At 35.4% G+C, this 23,051-nt stretch overlaps 1 protein-coding gene across 15 annotated transcripts in view; it reads left to right on the top strand.

The window, feature by feature from the left end:
- Positions 1-23,051, top strand: part of ADGRL3 (adhesion G protein-coupled receptor L3) — an 885,081-nt gene that overhangs the window by 577,420 nt on the left and 284,610 nt on the right. For 13 of the 15 annotated variants that reach the window (XM_081506859.1, XM_081506741.1, XM_081507599.1 and 10 more), the window contains one exon: positions 3,676-4,476. In XM_081506859.1, coding sequence (XP_081362985.1) covers positions 3,676-4,476 — 801 coding nt within the window. Of the gene's footprint in view, positions 1-1,262; positions 1,278-3,675; positions 4,477-23,051 lie in introns of all 15 variants that reach the window. The other 2 variants (XM_081506647.1, XM_081506805.1) reach the window with 1 other exon arrangement.

Here is a 23,051-nt window from a genome sequence, read left to right as displayed (position 1 = left end):
TTTCAAAAAAGTCAAGGAGAGAAATGAGTGTGATTTTCCCGGTAGTTGAAGACGAGCTTAGTTCAAAGCACAAAATCTTACCTGAAAGTAAATAGCCAAAAAAAGTATCTCTCCCTTGTTTTAATATTTTCCTAGAGTTTTATTTATTGTACATAGTAGCTCAGTTTATCCCTTCCACTGAAATTATCTTAGATTTATATCACTTGGAACCTGTTATTTTTCTTTTTAATGTTTGTATTATGAGCCCATTCTTTCTTGAGTCTTTCCCTCTTTTTTTCCCCATTGATCCTTATTTTGTTTGTTTCCTTGTTGTGATCTGGGCAAATTCTCCCTAATGAGACCAATATTAATTAGAAAAAGAAGATGTTACTTGATGAGTTTCATGAATATGTTACAGTTTCCCAGAATTTTCCTCTACTTGTAATAATTGATCACTTAATATAATAATGGAATCTAATTTGAAAGATACATAACCAGAACGTGTTTGAGAATCTCAATTTATTCTTATAAGAGTTTGTTGAAAGACTTGCTTTAGAATTTCAGAAAAGCCCAGAACAAGTGGCTTATTATTTGTATCAACCTTTGGATATATATTTTCATGAAGATAGTATTTTTCCACAGTAATATAAAATCCTGATGAGTGGGAGGAAGAAAACCTTCTTCAGTAAGGATTCTAAATATATTTATTCAGGATGAGAGCATTTCCTGTTAATGTGTCCCCTCACAAGGTACATTTCTCATTAGCTATAGAAAATATTAGGCCCTAAGAAATGAGTTACAGAGTAGTTTCTTCCAAAGAGATGAAATTCTTGAGATGGGTAAAAAGCAAGACAATTTTGTTAAGTAGTGGTATAAACAATAATAAATGAGACTATCCAAACTATCTGAAAGCTTTCTATGTATAATTACCAACCTATCTTTCAAATAGAAAATCCTTGTGTTATTATTATGAATATTGTATTTCCTGTGTCTATAGTTTAGAATGATATGTTAATTCAATCTTAGCTTGATTAACCTTTGCCTTTTTTTTTTTCAAGCTTGTACTGTATTTTTAAGCTTATAATGTGATTGTTTCTTAAAAAATAATTTTATAGAGGAATGGATTCTTTTAAGAAAAACATAATGCTCAGTAAATCAAGTTTGGGTGCAATAAATTATTTACTTTCAGTTTGCAAGAGGTGAATAAAAAGTGCTTGGCCAATATCGTACCATTAATCTATTCTCTTTTCTCCTTTCTCTCTTTACTTCTCTCTCTCCAATAGAAGTGGAACAAAAAGGTAATTAAATACCTTTCATAAATTATATACTATTTATAGGCTAAGTTATTTAACAGTTTAACATCTAGTTAAAATAATTGTTATTAATTTTTATCTATTTTCTGAAAATTTATTTACTACTTCTGCTGCTCAACTTCACTTTAATCTGTTGTACTGACCAGTGCTGGTTTGATTATTTTTGTCCTAAAACAGTTTAATAGTGTAAAATTTTCAACCATGCATTTTATTCCTCTTTATTTTTAAATGAGTAGTTAGAAATCCAGTAGATGCTGATGCATAATGACTGCTTCAGATTTGTTTTTATTTCTATACTAGATAATTTTCCATAGCTCTGGAGTGATTCCCCTGTTCTTTTGATTTTTAACTATTAAGGGAAAAGGGGAGATGGTTTTCTGAAATACATTAAAATAAATTGCTTTTGTAAGCAAGGGCTGATTATTAACTAACATAAAGTTTATATACAATTTTGACAATAATGCCTACCCATCCTTTATAATCATAGACCTCATATTGCGTGTGTGCTAAGTCACTTCATCCGTGTCCGATTCTTTGTGACGCTATGGACTGTAGCCTGCCAGGCTCCTCTGTCCATGAGATTCTCCAGGCAAGAAGATGGAATGAGTTGTCATTTCCTCTTCCAGGGGATGTTCCTGACCCAAGGATCGAACCTGCGTCTCTTATGTCTCCCACATTGGTTAGCGGGTTCTTTACCACCAGTGCCACCTGGGAAGCCCAGACATCATATTAGAGTCCTGAAAAATTCTTCCAATAATGAATTTTATTATTAAGTATAATTTGATGATGGCCCTCTATCCTTGCTATGGAAGATTTTGAAAGTTAAATTTTCCCCTAAATGTCTCATTTTCCCAAAATTGAAACTTTGGACATTTTAACAATGTACTTTTGTTTTTAATAACCTGCAAACCCTAGTTGAGTTTCATCTTAGATTTTCTCTTAGATGTAAGTTTATAATTGCTGTTAAAGAGCTAATCACTAATATCAAGAGAATAATACTTTAATCATTAAAATACGGGTCAACCTCCAAATTTCTTGTGATTTCCTAATTTCTCTTCCCAATATACTTCTAATCATTTCAAACATAACAGTGGACTGCATGATTATTTTTCAATGTGTTTGCTCTGCAAAAATATTGGAGCAGTGTTTCCCATAGAAGGTTCAAAAGAAAATTACATCCCATCAGGCTCTGTAGAAAGGGTTCTGTGATCAAATTAATTTGTGGAAATTTGCTCACACTCCCCTCTTCTGCCTTGCAGAGTCACTAATGTACCTCAGCACTTAGAATCCTGATATTATTTTAATTAGATATTTCTTAAGCATGTATGGCTAGGAATCCCTGTTTTTGTGTTTTGTTTTGGTTTTTTTTTCGGTGTATTATATATCTAAACCATATAAATAGGTATTTCAAGGACCTCCTTTTGGGAAACATTGCTTTTTAGCCCCTTTGTTACAGATGATTCAGTCAAGCTTTCCTTACCAACACTGAAATGATATGCTACTGAATTGTATTAAAAATAAAATGAATCAGACGATCCCTGCCCATTTTCATTCTGAAGTATGAGCAGCAAAATATTGTAGCAAGTAATCTTGTTTTTTTAATGTTCTTCTCATGTAACAGTAAAAGGTACATGTTTTTAAGTTCCAATTCTACTGTATTTAACAGGACATTTTTAACTGATTAAAATCTAGATCTTGGGTTCTTCTCTGTAACTTTTCACCTTTTCTTCTTCCCTTTTTCTTCTTTCCTTTCTTTTTCTTCCTTTCTCTTTTTCCTTCCAGTATCCATCCATCACTCATTTTTAATTGTGTGAGTTGCATGCTCTGTGTGTGCCGTAGCAGCATTAAGGGCTCTTTTCCTGTAAGATTCAGTGGCCTGTATCACAAGGTTTTTCTTTTCCCTTATTATGTATTTTAATTACTATTGTATTTTCATTTGCTTCTTAATGATAAATATAGAGTAGTTACTAGTATCAGAGTGAAAATATCTTTAAAAAACTTTCAAATAAGATATATGAAACTATCACATGTAAGTGTTTATATTTGTTATATGTCTATAGAATACACAGACAAAAGTCACATCTATATAGATAGCATATCCAAAATTATTTCAACACTCTTGCAAAGGTAAAATGCAAAGGAAAGCACAGCCACTCATGAAAAGGCCAAATTTCATCAGCAAATCAAATCAGAATGATTCTAAAGAAATGTCAAAGTTAATGTGGAAAAATACTTGATGTTCTCAGAAGAATGCAGCAAAATAATTAAGTGGTGATGGGTATTTCTTTAATTAGAGTTGAATTCCACTTGGTGAAAAGTAAGAATATATGATAAAATATTTAAATTAATATATTTATTATTTTGACTCTTTCCCAATTGACAGTTTTTCTTTGTCCTGGACTACTAAAAGGAGTATACCAGAGTGAACATTTGTTTGAATCCGACCACCAATCTGGGGCATGGTGCAAAGACCCTCTGCAGGCTTCTGACAAGATTTATTATATGCCCTGGACCCCCTACAGAACTGATACCCTGACTGAGTACTCATCCAAGGATGACTTCATTGCTGGAAGGCCAACTACAACCTACAAGCTCCCTCACAGGGTGGATGGCACAGGATTTGTAGTGTATGATGGAGCCTTGTTCTTCAATAAAGAGCGCACCAGAAACATAGTAAAATTTGATTTGCGGACTAGGATAAAGAGTGGAGAAGCTATCATAGCAAATGCCAATTACCATGATACCTCCCCTTACCGTTGGGGAGGCAAATCTGACATAGACTTGGCAGTGGACGAGAATGGGCTATGGGTAATCTATGCAACAGAACAAAACAATGGTAAAATTGTCATTAGTCAATTGAACCCTTACACCCTACGGATTGAAGGGACATGGGATACTGCATATGATAAAAGGTCAGCTTCCAATGCATTCATGATATGTGGAATTCTGTATGTGGTCAAGTCTGTCTATGAGGATGATGACAATGAGGCCACGGGAAATAAGATTGACTACATTTACAACACTGACCAAAGTAAGGACAGTTTGGTGGATGTACCCTTTCCTAATTCATACCAGTACATAGCAGCTGTGGATTACAACCCCAGGGACAACCTTCTTTATGTATGGAATAACTATCACGTCGTGAAATATTCTTTGGATTTTGGACCTCTGGATAGTAGATCAGGTAAGTTTGACTTTTGATGGTATTTTAACGGGAACTATTTACAGCTTGAACTTAGTAAGTTTATTGTATATTTTGATTAGACTTCTTTCTCCTGGTTTTTCTTCATGCCTGAGTTTTGAAAGTTATTCATTTTCTTTTTAGCTAAAAAAATGTTGCTGTTAATCACTGTAAAAAAAAAATTATAGGCATGAGAATCCAACTCTTCCTCCTCTGTGCAGCTAGTCTCCAACTTTCATCCCTTCTTTGAAGGGCATTTTCATTATCAGCTAGTTAGTTTGTATGTCTGTGTGTGTAGTGAACTATACAAAACCTTTGCAAAAATAGAATGCCATCCCACCTAATTAATTGTGACATGCCCTACAAAGTGCCCTCTACTTGAAAATGCCAAAGGGTTGGCTTGATATAATTCTTCAGGAGCCCTATACCAATATATTCAACTCACTGAGTGCATCATATATGACCACTCCTACTGGGAATATTATCAGTTTGTTCAAATGTATAAATGTATCTAATTGATATATACAGAAAAATATTCATAACTGCTACAGATAAAAGATAGATCTCAATTGTAAAAGAAAAAATGGTACAAAACTCAGTTTAAAAAAAAAAAGACATTTCAACTCCCTTTCTTTAAAAGTATCTTTTTGTTTTCTAGGAAATAATGTTTACTTTTAATATTGTTTGAAGACAGTCATGAATTGATCCATCCTTTACATTTTTAGTTGCGTAACTGAGCAGATTTATCTTAGTTTAGAAGTTAAATTATTTTTACTAGCAATTTTATTGTTCAGCTCACTTCAGTCGCTCAGTCATGTCTGACTCTTTGCAACCCCATGGACTGCAGCACGCCAGGCTTCCCTGACCATCACCAACTCTCAGAGCTTGCTCAAACTCATGTCCATTGAGTTGGTAATGACATCCAACCATCTCATCCTCTGTCATCACCTTCTCCTCCTGCCTTCAATCTTTCCCAGCATCAGGGCCTTTTACTATAAGTCAGTTCTTCACATCAAGTGGCCAAAGTGTTGGAGTTTCAGCTTCAACATCAGTCCTTCCAATGACTATTCAAGACTGATTTCTTTTAGGACTGACTGGTTTGATCTCCTTGCAGTCTAAGGGACTCTCAAGGGTCTTCTCCAACACCACAGTTCAAAACCATCAATTCTTCGGTACTCAGCTTTCTTTATAGTCCAACTCTCACATCCATGCATGACTACTGGAAAAACCATAGCTTTGACTAGATGGACATTTGTTGGCAAAGTAATGTCTCTGCTTTTTAATATGCTGTCTAGGTTGGTCATAGCTTTTCTTCCAAGGAGCAAGCTTCTTTTAATTTGATGGCTGTAGTCACCATCTACAGTGATTTCGGAGCCCCCCAAAATGAAGTCTCTCACTGTTTTCATTGTTTCCCCATCCATTTCCCTGAACTAATGGAAACAGTGATAATATTGTTCCTCCTGGTAAAATATAATGGAAAAGTAAGATATAAGTGTCTGAATTTTGATAGTGACATAGCAATTCAAAGTTCATTTTTTTCATTCTTACAAGTTATTAGTTCTTATTTTCTGCATTGTTTTTACCATGCTTTTACTAGCATGTCATTTTGCTTTACTAACTTACTTCATTATATACATATCATCTTATGCAATTAGAGTCTGAGTGCCATAGAGATAGTAATCTTGCTTTACTTATCTTTTTGTTATTTTTCATCTGACCATTATCTGTGCCTTCTTAGATCCTAGTGTAATATATAGCATAAAGATAATAAAGATTCAATAATTCTTTGCTGAATGAATGAACAGATAAAAGCATGAACGGATGCCTTTCTATTTCTCACTATGATAGAATGTCAAATTGGGTGGCATTTTCTCTAATGCCTGAGAAGCTTCTACAAGAGTGAGAGCTGTTCTTTCCATGGCCAGCATGTTGATATTATGTTGAAGTGCTTTTTATAGAAGAAAAACACTAATAGGCAATAGCGACAAAAGCAACTTCTCATTATTAGTCCTGAAAAATCTCCTAGACCTAGCTAACTTCTGTACAGGTAAGGTTTCTTAATCCAACACACCTTTCAGTTAAAAAACTAAGCATCTGAAATATTCTAGGAAGGCAGTTCTTTCAGATCTGCGATATTCTTGAGTATTTTGCCAGTGGAAACTCTATTGTTGAGTGGTTCTTAGCCTTTTTTAACTTTCAATTTTAACCAAAGTAATTTCTAATTGCCTTAAAAGAAATGATACATATAACATAATCATCTTTTGATGTTAGTGAAATAAGGGCAATAACATATCTTAATTTTATTTATTGGTAAAATCATGCATTATTTTTTAGACTAATAGATATGTTTAAATTAATTACCATTCCAGATTTTGACTCAATGGACTGAAGCAAATTCTTAACTTACTTTTTGTAAATTATCCTTAAAGATGATACTATAGCCCCATGTATTTAGAGAACTTGTCCAAAATATTTCTGGCGTACATTAATAAAATTATATTTTTATCCCATACATGTATCCCTATGTATGATAATTCATTGTAATCATGGACATAAGGAAAATTATACCACTTGCTTAATACTTTTTGTTTGCTTATAGAAGTTAGATTATGAGCCATCTTGCCCACTTGTAATAGTTATCATATTTGTTAAAAGGATGTTATTAAAGCAGCAAACACTGAGAAATGAAAAAGCTCAGCTATTGAAACAAATCACTAACTTAATCCAGGAAATTCAGTTTTCATTCTTTTTAAATGACAGTGAAATTGCTTCTGTTTTCCAAAACGTGAGACTTCAGCTGTATTAAACTTGTATATGTAATCACAAGAAAAATGACCAATTTTCATGTATGAATGCTCAATTTAAAAAGCTGGAACTTTGGTGTGTTACTATAGTGGAGAGGTAGAAAGAAAAAGTAGAGAATAAGAATGTGTACATTTTATGCATCAATATGAGAATTTCAACTAGCATTAATGGAAGTTGTTCACCCTATTATATAAAAACAGTTTCAACTGAATGTTTTTCTTTAGTATAAATTACATTGACATTTTTCAAAGAAATTTCCTTTTGACTTGTCTTTATGGACATTTTTACGTGTCTGGGTATGGAAACCAACTTATAAATACTTAGGGTCAAAAAAAACTACCCTGTAAATTAAAATATCTGTGTATTGGAAGTTGATAAAAATATGTTCCCCTAATGTATAAAAATCCCCGGATGACACATCCATGGAGGTAGCACACTGCTTCTGAACATGAGTCTGGGAGCCAAAGGACTTGGGTTTTAATTCTGCCTCTAGTGCTTGTTTGACTGTGGGCCTCTTGGTGTTAGTTACATCAACTATAAAATGTAAAAATAATAATAATAATAATACCTGTGTCCAAAGATTCGGCTTCCCTGGTGGTTTAGTCATAAAGAATTTGCCTATGGTATAGGAGACCTGGGTTTGATCCCTATGGTTGGGAAGATCCCCTGGAGAAGGGAATGGCTACCCATTCCAGTATTCTGGCTTGGAGAATTCCATGGACAGTATTGTCTGGCAGGCTAAAGTCCATGAAGATTATTGTTAGATTTTAATAAGATGATATATGTATAGATATAGCAAAATTAACATAAAACCACATACCAACCCTACAAGGATCATTATTATCCATGTTATCTAATTGAGGGGCTTAAGGCACTACTGCTCATATAATCTTCGTAAAAATCACCAGCTACTAAAATGCAGCATGAACTTCAAAGTCATGGTCCCTTCCCTGACACTAGAAGTAGAAAGTATGCTTACTGAAACAATGTGTCCAAATTCATTCATTTGATAGAAGTGATCTCAGTATCCCCATGTATCAGGCACTCTCCAGATGTCAACCTAATTTGTAGATCTCATGATTAGATAATTACCACAGATCTGCACTCCAAAAAAAGTGCCTCTGGTTTTCAGTGGTGAAATCATATACTCCGTGAAGATTTGCTGAAAAATATGAGACATAAATCAATGAATTATAATACATACATACATATTGTAAATCTTATTATTCAGAATATTATGGCAATTGGAGTAATAGTCCAAAAATGTATTTTATTAAGATTATACATATGCTTCTCAAGTAGTCCCCTTCACTGTTGGCCATGCACTCCTATGATCTGAAAGTTATTATCTGGAAGTCACTCCAGTTATTCCCCACCCACCACACACACTTACTTCTTATCTTCACTCAGATCGTAGTGATATTTGGTGATATAAAGGAAGGTTGGTGTGGTAAGAAGTGCCAAAGCATATTACAGCAACTAGTGCATTTTCTTCTAGGAGTAATTATATAATTACTCAATAGTTTTACAATGGGAAAGAAAGTGAACAACTGTTCAATGGATTTGGTTTTCAGAACATCTCAGATTTTTCCGTTGATGAATTGCATGAATTTTTTCAGCTTAGAGAAAATGGAAAGTGTAATCCATTGAGTACACCTGTGTATTCATGTGAATAAGTCTGTTTCTTTGAAAATACATTTTGTCTGCAGAATAGGTGGTTAAGTTTTGGACACCAGTCTTTAAAATGCTTGTAAACGTTACCACCAGAGCTAAAAAGTAAATATGTGAAATTGCTTTTTTTCTCCTGAGCCGAGGACTAGCGAATCTACAATTTTCCTGAAATGTACTTTTAACTGAGCCTTTTTCCTCTCTTATAAAATATGATAAATTATGCATTCATCATTGCCTTCAATGGCTATCTTTTGTAAGATATTCTTTTAAAACTTCCAAACAATACTTAGCTATTTCACATGTTATTTGAGTGATTGTCATGTTGCCATCATGATTCTAAAATTCTACTGGATATCTTCATATGTCTGGTGTGAGGGAATCAAGTAGTTACTTTACTTGTCCTTAGTTCACTGCTGTTGAATGAGTTTTACTCTTGGAGTTCTTTCTCTCAAATCACCTTATGCTGAGTTCATAATTCATTAATAAAAGAGAGATGTGAGGTATTATCTTTTTCTCTCTCATTTTGTCTCTAAACTGTCGACTGAACAATCTAAATGTTCTTTGTCAAATATACAAATATTTTCCACTATTTCATCCTGAAGAAAGAAGAAATATGCACAGGTTAATAATAAGAATATACAGAGAAGGCCAATGCCCAAATTCCTAAAATTAGTATGTCTAACAGATCTACAACCCTATTGGTTGAGATTTAGTGAAACACACCAGGCAGTCAGTATGAACATCAGATGACAACGACATGTAGCTACTGTCTAGTACCTGCTCTCTGCTTCCCAAACACAATCCAAATTTTGAAAGCCATTTTAGATTATGTAAATGTAATCATTTTGTATATGCTGAAGATAGTAAAATCTAAAACAACAACAAAAAGCCTACACATAACAGTTCAATAATGCAGATAAGGTGAACCTTCTGTCCTTATAATATGCTAATTAAGTGTATTTGTGTCTCCAGTAAAAGCTGTGGCTATGTAGTGATGAATAAGAACTTTAAACACACATGACACCTCGTTAAAATGTAATTTTCACATCATATATCTGAGCCCTTTACTTTGACAGCTGAGTAATGTGAGTGCTGGGCAGAGAATCTTGAACATTTTGAAGCTGTCACGTGCTTAATAGGTAGCTGAATCTGCTTCCTGAACGGTTTATTTAAATATGTTGCATCCTAGTCACAAAATAGAACCTGAAAGTAGTGGGATGTTAAATCAAACTTGCCCTCAGCATATAGGTTATGATTGCTTCATGTTTCCACTTGAGATGCCACATTGTCTCTAAAGTTTAATTTACATCTATCTCAGTAGCTGAGTGAACTTCACAGAAAGAAAAAATGGTCAGCTACTTGTTGCTAATTTTATCCAGGTCTTTATTTTTATGCATCAGCTGTTTGGCTGTCTGCAGAGGCGCCCCTTCTCTTTCTCTCCACTGCTGCTTCTCTGCTTTTAGTGACAGCTGCTGCTGGAAGGGCATTGCTGCTGGTGACTTTTCAGGGAGCACAGCCAAAGCTTACAAATTTTGCGAAAGCTATTCTATTGCCACTTAATGTCAGCTGAATTCTCTTATGTTTGTTTTTACATTTCTTATATTTTTCTTCTTTGTAATTTGAAGGCTAAACCTTTCCAAAATGACACCCTCTGCTTTTCTGTCTCTTAATATCAAAATCTCAGTCCTGTACAAAGCAAAACTTTGCTGGGTCTTACAGCCGAACCCAGTGTTAGCCTCTCATCCCACACAGAGGTGACCCTCTTAATAAAGGAGACAGATGCAAGGGATAAAAATGATCAAAATTTTTATTAATTTTTTCCTACATAGTGACACCCCTGAAAAATGTATAATTATTAGAACAGTAATCAAAAGTATTCTACATGTAACTCACAGTCATAAAAGATGACTTACTTGTGAATAAGCTTCCCACTCATACCAGCTGTCTTTTCTGTAACCATTTCACTGCTCATTAGCACATCCACCAGAGGGCAGACAGGTGGAACTGAAACAGTTTGGCTGCTCATTATTAGCACATCTTGTCAGGGTTGGCAGTAGTGATTAAAATGGGATTTCTGGTTATCAAGGAATTCCACTTTAGAATACTCTGTTTCTATCCATATTACCATAGGTAAGTGAGAATTGACTTTATTACCTAGTAAAGTCTGACATTTGCTTTATTTTTCCATTTTTTTTTTAATTTTAGACAATGAACAAACAGAATAGGGTTGCCAAGCAAAAATACAAATTTAAGCAGAAAAATATTTCCCTCTTAATAACTACTTTTACACCATAAAGCTAAATTCTCAGATAATAATGATGAATGACCAAAAATTTAAGATACCTCAATTACAGGAATAATCTACCATGCTATATAATTTTATGGGATGAGATAGGTTGTCAGATATCCCTGAAAACAAATGGATTATGTATTTTTGTTTATTTGATAATAATTCCCCCTGTTTTTTTTTCATGCCTTTCAGTAGTACAAATTGTTGGCCGAACTCTGTGTATCCACTTACCCCAAAGAAGACACAAATTAAAATTACCTACTCTCAAGTGACTGAACGATTTTAGCCTTAGAATTTGAATTTTTAAAACTAATTGTTAAAAAATGAAATTCTACCAAAAATACTGAAATGCACCTGAAATTAGGTGTTTGATGATTTCATGGCTTAGAATTACCTCTTTGAGAAAAAATGGCACTTTATTTGTAAATGCTTGGTTCAATAAAAATACAAAGTGATAAACTAAAAATTTTTAAAACAAAGTTTTCAAAATCTATGAAAATTTTGCTATATAGTATACATATTTACATATTAAGAATAGACTTTTATATTTTATAGAGAAGCCCGCTGAGATAAATCTGAGAGAAATAGTGATAATAGTGGGAAGCAGTTCTGAAAATTCATTCTTCATTTTGATACAAAAAAATAAATCCCTTAACCTTTTTGTGGAGAGGAAGCTTCAAAGTGGAATTGAAAAATATTAAGATAGAGGTGAAAAGTGAAATTCAGGCACAAAATCAAGCCTGCTGTAGAAAGCCAAAGCAGGGAGCCAAACGGGCTAATTCGGAAGTCCAATGATTAATAGGTTGTTTCTTCTCCTCTTTCTCTCTTCTTCCTCCCTTCCTTCTTTCCTTTCTTTCTTCAAGACACATGTCTTTAGGTAGCTGAGGTCAAGCACCATGGGATGTTCTGTGGTTACAACTGTTGAACAAGTCAGGCATTGACCCTGCCCTCATGGAGTTTACAGAATAGGGAAAACTTATATAAGAAGAAACAGAAAGAGAAAGGGGGATGGTGTGTCAGAAAACAGTGTTACTGATTAGCTACTATTTTTTGAGTATTTTATTTTCTGGCCTTTTACATAGATTATCAAATTTAATCCTAACAAAAATGTTGCAAAAAAAGCATTAGCTTCATTTCCAGTTGAAGAAATTTAAGATCAGAGACAGAAAATGACTCAGATGTCACATACATAGTCCAGAGTTGCGGTTAAAGTATTAATCGTCAGACTTTCCACTGTGTCGTGTTGCCTCTGGTGGTAATTAAAAAGAATACAGGTGCCATAGTTAAGGAGCAAGGGGCAAGTAGGAAGGCAGTGTACAGGTAGTACAAAGAATATAAGTAAAGCAGGTAAAGTGAGGTAGCATATGCAAAGCAGCAAGGCCACATTAAACTCATTTAGAACAAGGACAAGCAAACAGCAGCTGGTGTTACAAAGCACCTAGTGAACAGTGCCCTGTGTCTGCTGTCTGTGGAGTGGGGCAGGGCCTTCCTTTGCGTATGCCTTGCCCCAGTGCTTGGCAAACAGTATTAGCATATGACAACAGGGCAGCGGTCAGACAGGCAGACCTTCCTCACCTTGGTCTCTGGTTTCATTTGTCTGAAGGATACGAGCAAGCAGTCTCCACTGCTTTCCTGTGAACTCTGCCCACCAATTCCTGGTTGAGATCTGCTCTCATAAAATTGAGTTACAGTGGTCTTGTCAGGAAGAAGGTGTAGGATGGAGGAGCTACGGGTGTTTCTGGAGAGAGATTTGGAGAATTGAAGAGATCATTCCAGAACACTTCTGTTTTCTAAAAGAAGCACCTGCCATCCCTCCACATTTCACTAGGTTTCACATACGTGCCTTAACACTTTAAAAAGTACTGTGAAATACAGATGTGAAAACTAAGACTCAGAAATGTAAAGTCATCTGTCTGGAGAAACCCAGTTTGTGAACGTAGATGTGAACTTTAAAGAAGCCCAGGCTTATTTAACTAAATCATGAAGCTGAGACACTTCGTATTTACAATGAAAAAAATTGTAATGCACACAAATATACAGTAGAATGTGATATAATGGTGTATGGTTTTTCTGTGTATTTGTGTGTGGGCATGTGTCTTCTTAGAAATGCTTGAAGAAACAGATTTAATTATTGAAGGATTAGAAGAGTTAGAAACTTGCAGAAATTCTGAGCAATTTAAAAGACTTGAGAGATTTGGGAACTGGCTCTTTATGAGATTTAATTTTACTTAATTTATATTAATTCCATTTTCTTAATCTAGGTGTTTTGCTAGCAATGCTTTTATGGTTACTATCTATGAGCAAGATTAGTAAAATGGGGGAAAAATGAAGAAACAAAAGAAAGGATGTGGTGAGGCAAGAAATGAGGGAAACGAACATTTTTCTCCTAAAAATAAATGGACAAGAAATGAATGAGTTCTTTTACTTCAAGAAGAAAGTGGTGAAAGAGCATGAATTTAAGAATGTTATTTTCCAAGATTGATTTAAGAAATAACCTCAAGTGGTTAAAGATAAAATTAAAGACAAAGTTCAGCATATGTATGCCTTGCTGGTTGAAATATAAATTGTCGTTAACCACTTTTGAGGGCAAGTTGGCATTATCTAGTAGAGCCCATGGAGCTTCCCAGGTGACTCAAATGGTAAAGAATCTGCCTGCCAATGCAGGAGACACAGATTGGATCCCTGGGTCAGGGAGATCCCCTGAAGGAAGAAATGGCAACCCACTCCAGAATTCTTGCCTGGGAAATCCCATGGACAGAGAAGCCTGGTGGGCTACAGTCCATGAGGTCGCAAAACAGTCAGATAAGACTGAGTGACTGAGCATGCATTTAGTAGAGCCCGTGTCTAAGTGATAGCTTATATACTAGCCAGGGGCTTCCCTGGTGGCTCAGATGGTAAGGAATCTGCCTGCAGTGCAGGAGACCCAGGTTTGATCCGTGGATCAGGAAGATACTCTGGAGAAGGGAATGGCAACCCATTCCAGTACTCTTGTTTGGGGAATTCCATGGACAGAGGAGCCTGGAGGGCACAAAGAGTCAGACACAATTGACCGACTAACACACACAAATACTAGAAAATCCGCTTTTAGGCTTGCTTCTGGAGAAACTTTCTTACTTTTGTCCTGAGAGCAAGGTTTGTGTGTGGTTGCCCAGGTGACTAATTAGCAGCTGGAATAGGAGATGTGAATGTGACATCTATCTTCACTGGCACCAAAGATTATAAAAGCCCTGGTCAGTGTTGAAAAGTGAAAGTGTTAGTAGTTCAGTCAACTTTTTGCAACCCCATGCACTGTAACCCCCCAGGCTCCTCTGTCTATGAAATTCTCCAGGGAAGAATACTGGAGTAGGTATAACCATTCCCTTCTCCTTGGATCTTCCCAAACCAGGGCTCAAACCCAGGTCTCCTGCATTGCAGGCAGATTCTTTACCATCTGAGTCACCAGGTCAGTGTTGAAGGTAGAAGGAAGCATTATGTGATCAGTTATACCTTAGAAAGAAATATACCAAGTCAGGTACCGGTACCCATGAAATGATAAATAAGAAAAAATCTTATCCTGAGATTTACCCTTTCTAGTAATATCATCCATCTGGTTTCATGCTGGCTATAATAACTCAGAGAAGCCAGAATTACAGTTTCTCAAGCACCAACAGCCTTTAACTCCTGTAACTCTTTCTCAGAAATCATTGCACTGTTAGTAAAAGAAGCCCTCTCTTGTCAGAAAAGGAAATTTTACTCTGAAATTTTAATTGAGTGTGACTTATTATAGTAACTCATGTGTTTCAGCCACTGTGCATATTAAACAATTCTTAAGATTTAATTGCTTAAAATTTATTTTATATCACCTTAACTGAATTTTCCCCTGAGTATGAATAGATTAACCTGCCGTACATTCTAACCTGCCATATATTCTGTATTCTTAAAACAGCTTTTAGTATAATGATAATTTCTCAGCTGTCAGGATCATGGCAAAATACTTCAGGGACTGAACAGGATGACTGAGTTGGTTGATCATGTTCGAGTTAAGAACTTGCAATGCCATGACACAAGCTCAGATGCCCAGTTTTTGAAAGCATGGAAAATATAAAATTTCTAAACCGAATAGGTAATTAGAGGATTTACATGTGAATGAAGTTTGAGGTTTTAATTCTCTGAGTTACAATAGAAAAAGCTGAGTTAATCAGAAGAGATCTGTTCCATAAAAGTATTGTATTTAAGGACAGAATAACACATAAGGAATTTAAAAAATAATTATCTAGTGGAGTTGAAAGGTATATTGGGTTAAGCACAAAGTCTTAACCAGTTAACTTCTTATTGGTTAAGATTTGAGCTTGTCTGGGATTCTCGAAATTTCTTTAGTGAATATGTGCGGTCTTCAAAATATATGAAACACATTTCTTAAAATTAATATTCCACATTACTAGAGTATAATCATCTTTAGAATTCTATGATGGGATATTAAAAGGCCTTCTAGTTGTGTTTAGGACAATTGCCCAACTAACTGATTCTCACCCACTTGTGACTAGGACACACAAACAAGAAAGTGCCAAAATATTCTTGAGAGAATGAAACTGAAAGAGGGGAGCCTTACTCTATTTCTAGCTTTTTTTTTTCTTTGCTATAGAAGAAAATTTGTAGTTCTTAAAGTATTAGGTATTCCTGGAAACTTTACCTCTACCCCTTAATTACTGAGACATTATTTGGTTTAGTGGTACTTTCTGTCGATTTTGACTTTTAAACTTTTTAAACCATCAGTTTTCTCCAGTTGTTTATAAAGATTAAAATTGAAAAGGGAAAAATATAAAAAGAAAACCATGTATTTAGATGTACCAGCATTGAATTTGAATAAAAGAGTCAACCTTCCTAATCAGAGATGCAACTTAAATATTGTACTTTTAGCTTTGACAGTAAGGCAGGTTAATTTGCTCATCTATGACATTCAGTATTATTTTCTTATGTATACAACTGTCTCCTTTTTGTGGGCTTCCTAGATGACTCAGTGGTAAAGAATCTGCCTGCCAATGCAGGAGATGCAGGTTCAGTCCCTGGGTTGGGAAGATCCTCTGGAAAGGAAGTGGCAACTCACTCCAGCATTCTTCTCTGGCTGGGAACGTCCATGGACAGAAGAGCCTGGAAGGCTATAGTCCAATGGGTCACAAAAGAGTGGGACACAATTTAGCAAGTAAACAAGAACAACATGCTTATATTTTCTAAGAAGTAGAAAATAAGTACGTTTATTGAGTATTGACTGTTCAGTTCAGTTCAGTTGCTCAGTCATGTCCAACTCCTTGTGACCCCATGGACTGCAGCACACCAGACCTCTCTGTCTGTCACCAACTCCCGGAGTTTACTCAATCTCATGCCCATTGAATCGGTGATGCCATCCAACCATCTCATCCTCTGTCGTCCCCTTTTCCTCCCACCTTCAATCTTTCCCAGCATCAGGGTATTTTCAGATGAGTCAGTTCTTCACATCAGGTGGCCAAAGTGTTGGAGTTTCAGCTTCAGCATCAGTCCTTCCAATGAATATTCAGGACTGATTTCCTTTAGGATGGACTGGTTAGATCTCCTTGCAGTCCAAGGGACTCTCAAGAGTCTTCTCCAACACCACAGTTACATTTAAATAAGATATCCAAGAAATACTTTAGATGACTGAGAAGCGCTAACGGTTGTTATCTTTGTGTAATTATATTAAAAACTGTTGGTGAACTATTAGAATGTTTTGCTGCAGTTTTATGTAATTTTTTTGGGAGATGAATAATTTTGTTCTAGTGATCAGTGAGTTTAAGTACTCTGATGAATTAAAGCCTCTTTTTATAGTTCTTTGTATAATAAAACTTCAGTATTTGCAAGTAGGTTATAGGCAAGAGATTCTTAAGTTATATAGCAGAAATTTTTTAAAATGCAAATTCTCAGGTTTCACCCGAAATTAAATCAGAAACTCGGTGGGTGAACTCAGTAATCTATTTTTAATAGGTTGCTAAATTTGAGAAATACTATATAGGCCATAACCCCTCAATTATATAAGCTAGGGTAGTATATACTACAAAGTATAATAAAATATTACAATATTTTTTTTTATTTTTTTGCTTTCTAAATTTCTGATTGCCTTTGTTTCCCAATCCCCTGTCTGAAAGAAGCTATATAAATCCCTAAGGGAACATGTTAAAATGCGGATTTCCTATCTCTCTCAAATCACAGCCATAAGATGTTGATTCAGTGTCAAGTGAGATCTGGGGACAGTATTTTTAAAAAGTGATTCTGGGTTTGAAAAAATATATCACTACTTTAGATTCCCTAAGGTGTAAATAAAATTTGTATCTTGGAAGTAATGTTATTTTAATGCATTAAGAATCTGTGGAGCGATATATACTATCTACCTTCGCTCTGAGGTAAGGCTGTTCTGGCAGTGAAATGCATCACTTTGTTTTGATTAAATGACCCTGTTTTTTGTCCTCATAGAATTACTACCTGTGTGGTTGACAGAAAAGAACAGTAGCCTAATACAGGATGGACACATCCCCTCACAGGCTTGTCCTGGCAAAGCAAGGTGCCATTCATCTTCACCTCGGGTAGCTGGAATAAATTAACACAGTGAGAAAGGCAATGAGACACTTTGTAGTCATGCGGTGTCTTACGAACACTCGTGGTATAACCATGTGTGGGGAAGAAAAGGGGCAGGCAAACAAGTAAGACCTTTCCCTATAGTTGAAAGAATGTACAGTATAATCCTATGAGCAATACCTCAAGCTTCCATATTTTAATTTAAGTCTAAGTTATATTTCATACTCAAAAGTAATGGTAGCTAGAATTCTGAATTTTTCATTGATATTCATAATTTTCCAAGTATATTAACACATAGTCAGGAATACATGATAGGTCCTTCTTCTTTCCATTCCCACTAACTTTCATAAACATGGACAGATGATGAGATGTTTTGAAATGCTATTTTGCTGTCTCAGTCTGATCACCCTTTATGACTATTTCTTCTGGCTATTCAAGGCAGGCATGAATGGCACTCAGCTTTGCCAGCTGAGATCTGAGTGGAATCAGAAAATGTGCCCATGCTGAATCAAACTGATGGGTAAACTTTCTTTTGTCCAGCCCCCTGCTGCTCTCCTTTTTTTCTTTTTTAAGACAGAAACATCTGGTGGCTTTGACTTAATACGGATATAAAATTTAAAAGCACATTTTCAAATATGAACCTGCTGAATAAATATGCTAACTCACTTAAAAGGCACTCAAAATTTTATATCATTTTCATTTTTAAATTAAAATTGCACTTGGAAGTGCTGTGTCACTAAACAAAATAACTATTTTTAAGAAAAACTTTCCTTTATGTTAAATTCTCCCTTCATTTTTAAAAATATATCTATTATTGGAGTTATCCCTAGAAATGGTTGGCTTAGTAACTAGGTTGAGTAGTAGTTGTTTATTCCAAAGATATTTTTATTCAGTTTCCTCTAATTGTTTAAATTTTATACTGTCTCTTCCCCCAATTTGGAGCTGAAAATGCAATCATTCATTCTTCTTGCACTGAAGTTTGATTTATTTGTTTTTAATGTATTCTGATTAGGATGAAAGGTAATTCTGCTATTTCTCCTGTTTAAAATAATGTGAAATAGTAAAGTAATAAAAGAATATGAAGCCTTACACAAGCCTTTGGGATTTTTGCATTTCTAAACTGTAGGAAAAAGGAAAATCTAAGAGATGGAAAATCTGAAAATCATGTTTCACTAATAGCCATCATGATTACCTATTTTAGATTCTAAGTCTATCCTCTTTGAGATAATTCAGAGGCTTTTTAGATTTCTTTAATTATTTTACATAATAAGGCTAAATTTTTTATGTAATTCACTGTTAACAAATAGTTATTGAATTCTTATGCCCAGCTCTGTACTCAAGATCTTAAATTAATTAGAATGAATATGTGAAGGAATTGATCCTTTGAAATTTCAAAGCAATTCATTTAAGTGTTAAAGTGGACTGATTATACTGCTTGAAATGGGATGAGGAGGACACAGTTATCATTTTGCAGAGTATCGATGGGTACTATGAGCAGAGGATGTAACACTGGCTGCATCCTAAATATATGAGCTCCCTGATATTTTGATATGTTCAGGTTTTACTAGATTCATTTCTTTTTCCATTAATGAGAAGGAATAATATTCACTGATTCAGTCTGTAGCACTTGGCCATTATATGCTGAGCTGTATAAACAATGAGCAGCTGTATCATTGTTTATATTACATGATTTTGTTTATTCATTTAAAAATTTTATGACAGCAGTATGGCTTGGCAGCATGCTTATGGTAATGAAGAAGTTAATTAGTAATGTTGAGCAGAATTTCAAGAGATGACTTTTAGTAAGTAATACTGAAAATATTATAGTAGTCATCTACAGATAAACATAAGCTTTAGACAAATGGGAAACATTTGAATCTAAAAATCACATTAGAATCCTTTGGCTTTAAGTTTCCAAAGAATAGTGCAGATAAACATACTCACCCACATACCATAATTTCCCTATTTGTTTTTTACCCCCTAACAGTAAACTACAACATGGGTATATAATGGAAGATTACTTTAACAGAAAGTAAGCAATCATCTTTAAATAATAAATTCACTCTGATAGAAGACGATGACTCTGCCAGTAAAAGAGGCAGACGGCTTACCAAGAATTCTGGAATTGCATGAGCTTTCCAGCCCAGAAATATTGATAGACATAGTCTGAGTGTGTTAGTCTGCTTCATTTTAGAGCCAAAGAAGTCTTAATTCAAGCACCAGGAAATCCATAATTGGAAAGAATCCCACAGTCAGTGCTGATATTTTCCTCTAATTATAAGTGACTTTGTGTGTCATAAGTCCACTTAAGAACTCTGGATTTTGATAAGGAAAGTATTCTCAGTCTCCATTGACTAGATCTGGTGTTATCAGAAATTCACTTCTGCTGGCTATACATTAGAGTGTCATGTAGCATTTAAAACAGTGATGTGAAAACGCTTATCCTGGTGTATTTTAATGCAGCATCAATTTTCACCTGAAGGCTAAACAGAGGTTAAACTTACATTTCTTGATATTTGTAATTTAGTGATACTATGACTCATTCAGGAATTCATTGCGATTGTGGCAGGTGACGTTACTTTATTCTTGTGTCATGTCACCATCACCAGTAACTCCATATCCGGGCCAAGCCCACTGGGTGATTAAATATGGATCCAATTCTCATAGACGTGAAGAGGTTACTTTTAATGAGGAAAAGGTATTTTTTCTTGTTTATAAATATCATATGTGTGTGTGTGTGTGTGTGTGTGTCTCATCTGAGTGGGAAGTGCCAAAGTTATTAAAGCCAAGAGGAGTTAGAAGATTGGTGATATGAGATATTTTGAAAAGAGATAATGCCAGGAAATTGTACATAAAGCCTCTCAAGATTTTTTAGTTGGATGGGTTATGAGCACACTCAAAATATCAGATTTTGTTTATTCAACATTTCATGAGTATTTATTATGTGCAAAATACTTGGCATAAATGGCTAGAAAAGGAGGGGGAGAGAGAAAAGAGATTATTGATAAATAAATAGAACGGTTTAGGAGAGAAAACAGAGGTGTCTTCAAAGACCTGAAGTCTGTGGATGAGAAGATATTCGTACTTCATTCTTCCTACAGTGAGCACAAGCAAGTAGTTAGAAACCATAGTGTGAAGACAAAAAACATTATGTTATAAAATACAACTTAAAATTTTAAAAATTATCCAATTATAATTTTGAAGTCCTCTCCTCCTTCCTAAATTTTGGTAATTTCTAAAATGATGCAGAATTGGCAAAATAGCTTCAAGAACCCTACAACCTGACAGCTTTCATGTGAAGTAGGTGGCAGTTTTTCAGGTCTAAACAAATTTCAGAAATATTGTCAACTCCAAACATGGAAACAAAGTGTGTTCTAATAATGGTTTGGAACGTAACTGAGTACATGCCATGTTAGGGCATGACTGCCTACTAACTGATAATATAGCTGGTAACCAGAGGTGGTAGGGTCCTTATTCCAGCAGTGCTTCTGCCAGATTATCTGAATAAATTCAAATAATTTTCTTAGCCTCTCTTTTTCTGTAAACATACAAAATCTCATCAGTACAGTGCTATTACTAACATTATCTAAGATTTCTTGTAGTAACAGGTCCTACTGTGGTGACTTCTTCCTTGGACTATTCTTAATGGATTTACTGAAACTTCTCTTGCTAACATTAATATAATGTAACATTTTCAAAGTAAAACCACGGTTATGAAGAAAGAGGAGCTTTTGAAATGGTGTTTTTAAAAATTATTTCTTTAAAAGGAAATTATTTTTTCCCTTGGTATTCTAAGCCTACAATACTTTAGGTCATCCAAAAATAATCCAGAAAAATAAGTGTTAGCACATCCACTTGAAGGCTATATACCTTAGATAGATGTTTGTATACTAGCTGCAGTATCACAGCTTTATCTATAGAATGTTAGTGCTGTGTCTCCACTGATACATATCTACATTTATGCTACTAGAAAGCTATTTAACGTTGATTTGACTGTGAAAGGGCCAATTTCCCCTTATTAGGTACATGTAGGGTTTGGGATGTGATTAATAAGAAGTCAATTTTTGGCATTCAGTTCAGTTCAGTTCAGTCGCTCAGTCATGTCCAACTCTTTGTGACCCCATGAACCGCAACACGCCAGGCCTCCCTGTCCATCACCAACTCCCAGAGTCCACCCAAACCCATGTCCATTGAGTCGGCGATGCCATCCAACCATCTCATCCTCTGTCGTCCCCTTCTCCTCCTGCCCTCAATCTTTCCCAGCATCAGGGTCTTATCCAATGAGTCAGCTCTAAGGATCAGGTGGCCAAAGTATTGGAGTTTCAGCTTCAACATCAGTCCTTCCAATGAACACCCAGGACTGATCTCCTTTAGGATGGACTGGTTGGATCTCCTTGCAGTCCAAGGGACTCTCAAGAGTCTTCTCCAACACCACAGTTCAAAAGTATCAATTCTTCAGTGCTCAGCTTTCTTCACCGTCCAACTCTCACATCCATACATGACCACTGGAAAAACCATATTCTTGACTAAATGGACCTTTGTTGACGAAGTAATGTCTCTGCTTTTTAATATGCTATCTAGGTTGGTCATAACTTTCCTTCCAAGGAGTAAGTGTCTTTTAATTTCATGGCTGCAATCACCATCTGGAGTGATTTTGGAGCCGAGAAAAATAAAGTTAGACACTGTTTCCCTATCTATCTGCCATGAAGTGATGGGACCAGATGCCATGATCTTAGTTTTCTGAATGTTGAGCTTTAAGCCAACTTTTTCACTCTCCTCTTTCGCTTTCATCAACAGGCTCTTTAGTTCTTCTTCACTTTCTGCCATAAGGGTGATGCTATCTGCATATCTGAGATTATTGATATTTCTCCCAGCAATCTTGATTGCAGCTTGTGCTTCCTACAGCCCAGCGTTTCTCATGATGTACTCTGCATATAAGTTAAATAAGCAGGGTGACAATATATGGCCTTGACGTAGTCCTTTCCCAGTTTGGAACCAGTCTGTTGTTCCATGTCCAGTTCTAAATGTTGCTTCCTGACCTGCATACAGGTTCTTCAAGAGGCGGGTCAGGTGGTCTGGTATTCCCATCTCTTTCAGAATTTTCCACAGTTTATTGTGATCCACACAGTCAAAAGCTTTGGCATAGTCAATAAAGCAGAAATAGATGTTTTTCTGGAACTCTGTTGCTTTTTCGATGATCCGTTGGATGTTGGCAATTTGATCTCTGGTTCCTCTGCCTTTTCTAAAACCA

Source organism: Giraffa tippelskirchi, chromosome 1 (genome assembly GCF_054371585.1).
Source record: "Giraffa tippelskirchi isolate mGirTip1 chromosome 1, T2T-mGirTip1v1.2.pri, whole genome shotgun sequence".
Taxonomy (NCBI): domain Eukaryota; kingdom Metazoa; phylum Chordata; class Mammalia; order Artiodactyla; family Giraffidae; genus Giraffa; species Giraffa tippelskirchi.
Note: the sequence above shows the minus strand (reverse complement) of the source record. Positions and strands in the feature narration are given on the sequence as shown.